This window comes from Hipposideros armiger, unplaced genomic scaffold, assembly GCF_001890085.2.
Source record: "Hipposideros armiger isolate ML-2016 unplaced genomic scaffold, ASM189008v1 scaffold_46, whole genome shotgun sequence".
Taxonomy (NCBI): Eukaryota; Metazoa; Chordata; class Mammalia; order Chiroptera; family Hipposideridae; genus Hipposideros; species Hipposideros armiger.
In genome coordinates, this window is record NW_017731396.1 from 2,165,195 (window position 1) to 2,176,084 (window position 10,890).

The 10,890-nt window shown below is 40.9% G+C and overlaps 1 protein-coding gene across 1 annotated transcript in view; it reads right to left on the reverse strand.

The window, feature by feature from the left end:
• Positions 1-10,890, reverse strand: part of VPS13D (vacuolar protein sorting 13 homolog D) — a 299,465-nt gene that overhangs the window by 109,106 nt on the left and 179,469 nt on the right. The window contains exon 57 of the mRNA XM_019639700.1: positions 9,613-9,759. Coding sequence (XP_019495245.1) covers positions 9,613-9,759 — 147 coding nt within the window. The remainder of the gene's footprint in view (positions 1-9,612; positions 9,760-10,890) is intronic.

Consider the following 10,890-nt stretch of genomic DNA (forward strand, 5'->3'; position numbering starts at 1 on the left):
TGTTTCCAGTTGTTTAGCTCTTATGAATAATGCTGCTATGAACATACTTGAATGTGTCTTTTGAGGCACATCCATACGCATTTTTTCTTGACTGTATACCTGGGAGTGGAACTGCTGGGTCATAAAGAACATACACATCCAACCTTGGTATCCACTGCCAAACAGTTTTCCTAAGCAGTTGAACTGGTTTACGTCCCTTCAGCAGTCTGTGAAATTTGTTATTCTAAATCCTCATCAACACGTGGTACATATAGCTTAAAACAAACAAACAAATATCCTGATGGCTGGTAATGGCATTTCAGTGTGGTTTTAATTTCCATTAAGCCCCTTTTAATACGCACACTGGCCATTTGGGTATCTTTTTTGTGAAGTGCCTACTCAAGTCTTTTGCTCATTTTTGCAGTGGGCTGTTATTTTCTCATTACTTTGTAGGAGTTTTTCTTACACATTCTGTACACAAGTCCTCTGTTGAACAGATAGGTGTATTACAAATATTTCTTCCCATCCTGTGACTTGTCTTATTACTCTTTGAGTGGTGTTTTGTGATGATCAGTCTTAAGTCTTAATAAAATCCAACTTATCAATCTTTTCCTTTATGGTAAGAGCTTTCTGTGTCCTGGTTAAGAAAGTATTATTGTTATTATTATTATTATTATTATTATTATTATTATTATTATACCAAGGTCATAAAAATATTCCCATATGCTTACTTATAGAATTTTTATTGTTTTACTCTTCAAATTTAAATTTATAATCTACCTATAATTTATATTGATAATTATATTTATATAATCTACCTATAAATTTATAATTTATAAAAATAGACTTGATTTTTATATATAGTGTGTAGTAGAGATCAAGATCCATTTTTCCAGATGGATATCTAATTGACTAAGTAATATTAATTGAAAAGATAATCCTTGATCCTAATCAATTTGAGGAGAAATGACAACTTTACAATATTGAATCTTTCAATGTATTGACATGGTATGTCCCTTTAACAATTTAGGTCTTTAAATTTTTCTCTCAATAAAGTTTAATTATTTTCTGTGCAGAGGTCTTATTCCCTCTTTGTTGAATTTATTCCTAGGTATCTGTGGTAGGTTAAAAATGTCCATAAATTCTTTGCATCTTCTACCATTACTGGAGTCTATTTCCCCTCCACATGAATCTGCACTCACCTTGTAATTTGCTTCAACCAACAAAATGCAGCAGAATTAATCACATGTGGGACCTCTGAGCCTAGGTCTCACGAGATCTTGGAGCTTTTGCTCTGCCTTTCTGGTGCTTCCACCAGGTGAAGCTGAGGCCATGTGGAAGGAGGTTCTGTTGACAGGCAACACCAAGCGCCAGACATGCAAGTAAGTCATCTTATACCATTCAGTCTCATGATGGCCCGATGACCGCAGCCATGTGAATAACCATAGGTGAGTCCAGCAGAAGCAGCTCCCAGCTAAATCCAGCCCAAACTGCTGACCCACAGAATTGTGAACAAATAAAATGGTTGTTTTAAGCCATTAAGTGTTGGGGTAATTTGTTACACAGTAATAGATGATACTGTCATTTGAAGTTTTCTTAATGCAATTATAAATGACATCTTTCAAATTTTCCTTTTCTCTAGAACTGGTGCTGCCATGTAGAAATGCAACTGATTTTTGTACACTGTCTCTAGTTACCTTGCTAAATGTATTCATTCTAATAACTTATCTGTACATTCTTTAAGATTTTCTAGGTACAGAATGATGTTCTCTGCAAATAATAGTTTTCATTTTCCTGTCCAGTTCTTATACCTTTTATTTCTTTTTCAATCTCTCTGGCTTTATTGCATTGGCTATCATCTCGAGAATAACAATGAACAGACATGGTAATAATGGCACCTTCCTTGCTTTCAATATGCCACACTGAGTATGTTAGCAGTAGCTTTTTTATATACTTTATCAGATTAAGGCAGCTACCTTCTATTTTTTCTTTGCTGAGTTCTTCTCATAAATGGATGTTGAATTTTGTCAAAAGGCTTTTGTGCCACTGAGATAACCATATTTTTTTCTTCTTTCATTTTGTTGATGTGGTGAATTACATAATTTATTTGAAAATGTTAAGCTAAACTTACATCTCTGGAATAAATCTGATTTGGTTGTATTTTCCTTCTTATACATTGCTGTATTTGATTTACTAATATTTTGTTCAGATTTCTTTCATCTCTATTCATGAAAAAATTGTGGTCTATAATTTTTCCTTTATTATTTGTTTTCAAAATATAAACTATAGGGCCGGCCGAGTGGTGCGTTGGTTAAGAGCTGGCTTGGGATGCCAGAGGGCCCCGGTTTGGATCCCACATATGAAGGCCAGTGACACTGCCCTCTACAGCTAAGATGCTGAACAACAGCTCAACCTGGAGCTGGGCTGCCATGAGTCGCCAGCGACGGCAGGTGGGTTGCCATGGGCTATGGTGTGTAGCCACCAGCCAGCGTGAGCAGCCGTCCAGAAGCCGGCGATTGATCTGCATCGCCCGGGAAGAGCCCAATGATGGTGCCAATTTGGGCCAGTGAAGCAATGTCCTCCACAACTAGACTGAAGAACGAAAGGACAGCAACTTGTCTGTTCCCCTGCCCCCAATTCCCCAATTAAAAAAAAACTGTTTTAAAAAAATAATATGAACTATAGCATTCTGGTAAACTTTTTTTAAAATTTTATTGGAGAATTGAGGGAGGGGAACAGTGTTGGGGAATCGGAGAAGGGGAACAGACAAGTTACTGTCCTTCTGTTCTTCAGTCTAGTTGTGGAGGATGTCGCTTCACTGGCACATGTTGGTATTATCATTGTGCTCTTCCCGGGTGAGGCAGTTGCTTGCTAGCCATTGGACGGCCACCCACGGTGGCTCATGGCAGCTCACGAAAGCTCATACCCACTGCCGACCAGCCCCACTGCAGCCTACACTGGCAACTCACAGCAGCCCAGCTCCAGGTCGAGCTGTTGTTCATCATCTTAGCTGTAAGGGCACAGCATCATTGGCTCTCATGTGGGATCCGAACTGGGGCCCTGCTGCTCAGAGCTGGCGTCCCAAGCCAACTCCTAAACAACGTGCCACTCGGCTGGCCTTCTAGTAAACTTCTTAAACACATTTATAGTTATTTTTAAAAAGTCTGTTGATAATACCAAAGTCTGGTTTATCTGAGGGTCTGTTTCTAGTGTCTATTTTTTCTCTTGGTCCTATCTATTGGTAGGCCTGGGAATTTGTAACTGAATGCCAATATTTTATATGAAAACTTACAGAGACTTTGGATGGGTCTTTATCTTCTGGAAGGCAGTTAAAAAGGCTTAATCCAATGAGGGTTTGGGCTTCCTAAAGGCTAGATTTTAGTCTTTATAAGTCCTGGTACAGTCCTTCAGTGGTCTCAACTGAAAACCAATTCCATTCCCCTACTTTCGCTCTCCCCAACATCATAAAACTGCTAAAAGGTCTATGTAGCTCATCAGCTTCCTGGCTGCCCCTTTTTGCTTGGTTTCTGTCCAACTAGGTTACTTAGAAATTGGCATCTGCCTCAAGATATAAAGCGGCTCAGAATATTGGGGTCTCTTTTCTGCCTATCCCTCTCTAAAGATATCAGCCCCTCAATTACCAGCTCTCTGAGTAGCAAAGAAGTCCAACTTCTGCTTTGCCAGCCCCACGAGATTGCCACAAGCTTTAGTCGGATTCTCTGCTTCTTGGCAGCTGCTTTCTGCTTGACTTCCCTACCTTTCTCCCCACACCACTTACAAATTAGAAATGTCTCAAGAATAAAGCCAGAGTCAATGTTGGGCTCACCTTATCGAGTTTCCCTCCTTGCATAAATCTTGGACCCTCGAGTCCTGGCAGTCTTGGTGGCTTTCCAATGCTTTCCAACAGACTTTTGGGTTTTTTATATCTAGCTTTTCTTGTAATTCTCAGCTGGTCTGGGTCTGCTATACGCCAGTTAACAATATCTGGATATGCTTTATTTTCCAATTATATTTTTATTTAACATGAGTGATATTTTAGGAATTTTAGAGGGCATGCCAAATATTCTGTTCTGAATGGGAAAACACGTTTTCATGCTAATAATGTTAGTACATCTCTGATCCACTTAGCAGTGGTCCTTATGTAGAGTGTGAATAATAAATCTAATTTTACATTTGTCATTTTGTTATCTAGTTAGTCTAACAGCACTTATTAAAACACCTATGCATTCCCCAATGAATTAAAATGCCTTTATATTAAAACCTCATGTGCAATTTAATGAACTTTCAATTTTATTTTATTTTCTAAAAATCTTTTAGCATGTATTTTCAGAGGCTGCCTTCAATTCTATTGGAACAAGAGTATGTTAATAATTGAAATGATATAATTGAAGAAAACACAGATGACACTTTCTAACACCAGAGAGCGAGGAAACTTTTTTGTGACTCAAAATTCAGATTCAAAGAGGGAAAAGGCTGATAAATTTGCCAACATAAAAAAAGAAGTTTTTGTATGATTAAGACATACACACACACCAAAAGCAAAGTAAAAAGACATGAAAAATCAAAGAAAAAAATACATGCAACTGATATCAAGGACAAAACTCATATAAAGGTTTCCTCAAATTAGAGGACATAAAAAGCCAATAATATGATTTTTTAAAAATGGACAAGTGATATGACCAGACAGTTCAAAGAAAAAGAAAGACACTTAAACATATAAGTTAGGCGAAGGATTAGTAGAGCAAAAGAACACTGGGAAAAAGACAGAGAAGAAAGAAACAGAAGAGGAGGAAGAGAACCAGAAAGGACAGATGTCAAGAACAGGGAGGTCTGCACTATCAAATGTGGCTGAGGGACCTACAAAGATAAGGGCAGGAAAAAGGCCACTGGACCTGGTGCCTTGGGAAGTCCCTGGTGACCTCCTCCTAAATCAGCGGTTCTCAACCTGCGGGTTGCGACCCCCTTGGGGGTCGAACGACCCTTTCACAGGGGTTGCCTAAGACCATCGAAAACAAAAAGATATTTACATTACGATTCATAACAGTAGCAAAATGACAGTTATAGAGTAGCCATGAAAATAATTTTATGGTTGGGAGTCATCACAACATGAGGAACTGTATTAAGGGGTCACGGCATTAGGAAGGTTGAGAACCGCTATATAATTTCAAACAAAACATTTTAGAGATTAAGAGCACCCTCAAATTAGCCTAACATGCTAATTCAGCCTAATACTCTTATTTTTTAAAATAAATAAAACCAAAATGTTAAGAGGATGGCGTAAACACATAAAGCTAGTTATTAGTAGATCTTAGACTTGAACGTGCTCATTTTCACAGTAGTAACTATTTATTAGGTGGAAAGCATGAAGACCAGAATAGAAGATTATATTATTTCTCCTGAAAAACTTTCTGCTATGCATTCATGCACGCCTCACTCATCCACACGGTGAGTGAGGATTAAGCAGTAAGTTTCACTGCTTTCCCTCATGTCACTGACAGAGAAACTGAGGCCCAGCAGGCTTAACTGCTTTGCTTGGAGCCACACAATAAATATGCCAGGAAAACCCAGGTACTGACATCAGCTCAGCAGTTCGTTTTGTCACTGCAACTCCGAGCATTACTCCCAGCCCAGCATCACTTTCTTCCCAGAGAAGAGGGAACAAGATCAAAACAAAGGCTTAAGGCAAAAAGCTTTTTGCCCCAACTTCCTCATTGTAACCAGACATTGAGGGGGAGGAAACACACAGAGCAAGCAGCAAAGACTTTGAAATCTGGACTCAGTAAGTTGTTAAAACCCTCATGGTTAATGGGCTTTATCTAAACCTAGGACATGTTCTGGTCCTTCGATAAAAACGATCTTTACCTAGTCACAGACTGGTGTGGGGCCTCCCTCATTTGAAAAGGCTGAGCTAAAGCTATTGGTATGAGCTGTCCTGCCACCTTCAGGCTGTTCTGGTCGAAGGAGAAATGATGAGAGGGAAAGAGCCAAACCCCTTTTTCTTAGAGTGACTGAAGGACTAATCAAATACAGTAGTATACAAAGTTGATGCTTATTTACTCAAGTAGCAGTTTCCTGTTATAAAATGGATTCTGGAGAAAACAATCTGTGCGCATAAGTTCCTAATCAAAAATAGGAAACTGTCTATCCCTGCCTCCTCCAGACCAAACTGCTGAAGTCTTCCAGGAACTAGAGTTGAAAGAAGAAATACCTGTCCATATGCCATAAGGTCTCCCATCACAAGTCAGTCTCTGGGCCACGTCCTTTCCTTTCTTAGTTTATCCTGCACTAAACAAAACAGTCTGGAATTCATTCTTTAAAGGTTTATTTATGGTACATAGAGACTGTTTATGTGAAGCAGGGTATTTGCCCATTTCCCTCTTGGGACGGTGTTTAAAACTACAGGGATATTTCCCTCTCTGGCACTTTCTGAAATACAATTAACAATACTGGATCTTTTTTCCTTTAACAAATCTGGTTTTTATTTAGGAAGGGGAGGAAAAAAGTAAAGGGTCTGAAGTTTCCCAACAAATTATTTCAAGCCTTTGAGAAGACAGTTTTAGGCTTTTTAAATAGTGTCTTTGTTTGAAATTCCCCTCACCCCCACCCTCTTGCTCTCTGACCATTAAAATGTGGGTTTCCTTCCAAACTAGATTGCTCAATTAAAGCCCTTCTTTTGTAATACCCCAATGCTCTAAATGGGAAAAGAACTGCTGTAGGCCACCTTGTGAAACCTTTTAAAGGCTCCTGGCCTCTTTTGATCTTAAAAAAAAAAAACCCAAAGCAACACTTAAGCTACCTGGCATTTTCGTTATTGCTCTGCTACTCTCTAAACAGGCAAAGCTGGGCGAGTAATGGAAGGAATGGGGGAAGGGGCGGAATGCTGTGCTTTTGACTCTGAATTTGTGGAAATGGAACGATTATCTCCCTTTCTTCCATCACAGAGTAAAGAACCCAATTGAGATAGCAGATGTGAAACCGCCCAGAGTCCCGAACAGACACTGTATCTGTCCCGAACAGACACTGTATCTGTCCCGAACAGACACTGTATCTGGCAATACCGTAGTACCCTCAGTGTAAACCTGGAGACTCTGCTTGGAGGTTTCTGACAGCCTCGCTTCTGGCCCGGAGTCAAAGGAATCGAGATAATTATTCCTTCAATCCCAAAGACATGGTTACCTTTTGGTCAGACTTGGGATTCCTGTGCCGGGATGGAACTCCGTTTCCTCCACACGTACTTTCAGGCATTACATATCCATCGCCAAGAGCACACTGCTCTTCCGAAGAGCAACTCATAAAGAGTTACACCACTGTCAGAAAACTCTTCGAACCAATGACATTTCATGGGTCCCAGACTCCACTGGGAGAACTCAGCACACAGTCAAACGGTGACTTCCACAACCTGAGAATGTTAACTCTGAAGTCCCAATTCCCAGCACTCTGCTTGAAACATTAATGGACCCCAATCAGAGCAGCCCCGCCCCACACCTCATAACGTAGCTGGCTCCACTGAATTTGCTCCACTGAATTCGCTTCATCGTTTGAAAAATGCCTTGAAAACATTCCTTAAACGTAGTGCCAAGTGAAACACTCGCCTTCAATGACTCCCCGTCTATTGTACACACAGCATACCTTCAATGCCATGTAACAGGGGCCCGGGGCTGCCTCAACTGGAGAAAATCATACTGCATTTGTCAGTCTGGGGGAATGTTTTCTGCTGGGAGCAATTTGAAAGGCATATTTAGGTGTCTGTGTTTCTTAGTAAGATGATTTTAAAAACAAGAAGTCCTTAACTCTCAGGAAATGCTTAACACTGGTTTGCTGGGCGAGTGCCAAGTGTTCTGGGGGAATATATACTTTATCAAACAAACCCATTCCAAAGGGTCACATAAGTCAAGTGGATACTTGTGGATATTAGCAAGATAGCGGTTTTCCCATGGTTTTCCCCCAACTCCCATGCTAATTATAAATAGCTTCAGTCTCCTGGGAAACATGAAATTAAAGCAAATGAAGCAGACAGGACAGTTGGTCAGGAAGGGCACCGCGCACTGTTCTCAGGATGGCTGCGGGAGCAATTACTGCTCCCCTGGTCCCGACCAGCATGCCCAGCCGCTCAGCCCCAGTGTGCCGCCTAATGAGGCAGTCACCCCTGCCCTATCCTTATCCAAATAGGCTCTGATGTTGACCAGACTACTGTCTCGTTACCTGTAAGTCTATTTTAGAAGCTGTGAGCTGGCAAACTGTGGACCACATGAGGCCCACACATGTGTTTTGTTAGGCCCACCAGGCTTTAAAAAAACAAAAAAACTCAAATTGGTTGCCAATGTTTAAAAACCAGGAGATTCCACATAAAAATCCAGATTTCCGGCTTCACTTTAAAAATCTGAAGACCTGGCAATGTGGGGTTCACATTCCCCTGTGACAACTGGCTGAGCTGCGCTGCGCTGCCCCCTTCAGATGAGCATGCACACACCGTGTGCCACTGCCCCACTCCACAGCTTCACCTCCTTGCATGGCTAGCGCGGTCCCCGTAGGCATCCAAGTTTATGACTCCAGGCTCATTACCTATTTGCTCACGTCTCTAGCTATTCCTGTTAGAAAGAGACCATCTTGCAGCATCTGAAAGGAGGCAACATGGGGCAGGGGAAAAGTCTTAGATGGGGGTTAGTGAGAGGAGGGGTGCCCTGATTACTATCAGTGCAACAGAAGAACGAACCAGAAGCAACGGGTGCAAGCTGCCTGGAGCCGGATTTGGACTCAGCCTAAGGAAAGGCTTTCCAACAATCAGCCTGGGTCTTGCGCTTGCTCCTCTCCTCCGTGTTTCCCTTCTTCAGTAACGGTGGGATCCCGATCCCGGGATTCCATCAGGAATCCTAATTCATCACTACCTACACAGACGTGAGTGACAAAACACTTCAAATTCTGATATCCACTGAGAAAAGGGGATCATTGAAGACTCTTACGACTCTAAAATTCTGTTCCTTATGTTCTAGGGGGCAGCACAGTATAGAAGAAAAAAATAGATTTAGGCTTGAATCCCAGCCCCATCCCTTACTTTAAAAATAGATTTTATTGCAGAAGATGAAGATGGTGTTCAGACTGTGTCTGTCTGTAGGAATGTTACATCCGGGTATGTGGATAGGTGAGGCCACATCTCCGCGGGTCGTGGGCACGCGGCCGGGACCTCTTTCAAGGTGGTGGCATTTCTAGCGTCAGCCATTCGAGATGAGGTGGACACTTAAGAGAAGAGAACTAGAAGGGCGGGTAGGTCTTGGGCACAAAAGAAAGATTCTGTCTAGGTTGCTGCTCTCCTCGAGTCCGGGAGTGGCCCTAGAAAGGAGGCGTTCACCTCGCTGCGATAAGCCAAGAGCTAAGCAGAGGGTGGATGGGTATTAGTGTAATTCTCTGTTTACTCTCTTTTGTTACTCTTTAATCTTTAGCAAAGTCATACTCACACACTAAAAGAATGAAAGAAATATATATACATATGTATGTGAGTCAATAAACCTTCTAAAAAAGGAAACCTCTAAAAGTATCTGCTATAAATGATGCTGAACAGAAAAAGCAAATCCTAAACAGCCTCATTCTTTTCCAAGGAAATGTCATTATTTAAAACTTATCTAGACATCAGCTCACCTTAAGATCCAAGGGCAGCTTGTTGGAGGTGAACACACTCAGCTTGATCTGTGGAATGCTGATTTTGAGGTTTTCAAAGTAGTATCGAATTGGTGTTCCACCTTGCTCAACTGTCTTTTCATGGAGGTTTTCATCGTATTTTTCCACCTCTGGTACAAAGGCACAGTTGTTTTATATAAAAATCAATCTCCTGAAGTTTCATGATTCAAATAGTTGATTCACATTTTTAAGAATTCATAGAAAAATGCAAACATCTCTCTCTCTAAATTTAGTTTTTCAAGGTTCAGGAAAATGGACAGTACCCTGATGCCACTGTTTTGTAAAAGCGGGGCTGTTTCATGTTGTTTATCAGAAAGCACAGCAGCTTGATCTTTGGTTCGTGGCTCTATACCATCTGGCAGGTATCAGGTCTAGAAAAAACAATCCAGGTGGGAAAGCCGGGGGCCATGGGCGTGTTTGCTGGCGACGAGTTTTCTAGAAACCATGTAGCTGTTCTTGTTATTATTATTATAAATGACCTGGAGTTTCTAAATTTATTTCATATGATGATATCCAAATAAGTATCTGGAGCGTAGTTTAACTGAACCCTAATGAACAACATGACCAACAAATAATGAATCTGAACAGAATATAATGCCTTAAAAAGAAACAGGCTGCCGGCTATGAACAACTGACGCCACAAGAAGCACGCTCGTTCCCAGGGGTGGACATCCTTTAAGTAGTGTAGTTGAGGCAGATTTTCCCCTTGTTCTCTTATGAAATAAAAAGGGTTAACATGGGCTAATACGCAGCAATGTGCGGTCCGACTCCATGCTGTACCCCCACCCATCTGGGCAGCTTATCGTCACTTGGCTTCACGTGCCTTTCAAATAAAACCAAAGAGACTGTACATATCTACTTGTCAAACAAATTTATACTGTAAACTATTTAGTTCTATTTATATAAAAAAGGGAATAGGTAAAAAAAAAAAAAAAAAGATACTGCAACAGCGACCTGTTTATCTGTAGTCAGGAAACAGAAATAGCTATAGAAAACAGAGGAGATTCTCCAATGAAAGGCAGGCAAGGGTTTTATAATACAAAAGTCTAAATCCACTATATGATGCTTTGGGAGAAATTTATTTAAAGCAACTTATAAGAAAAGCACGTCCAATCAAATTTAAAGTAAAACTTCTCAGGAAGGAACCAAAAGAGAACAGATACCTGGCAGGCAGGCTCTGAAGTGGCTGTCTAAATACAAACAAATACCGGCATTCCAACCCAAAGTGGAAAACACAGC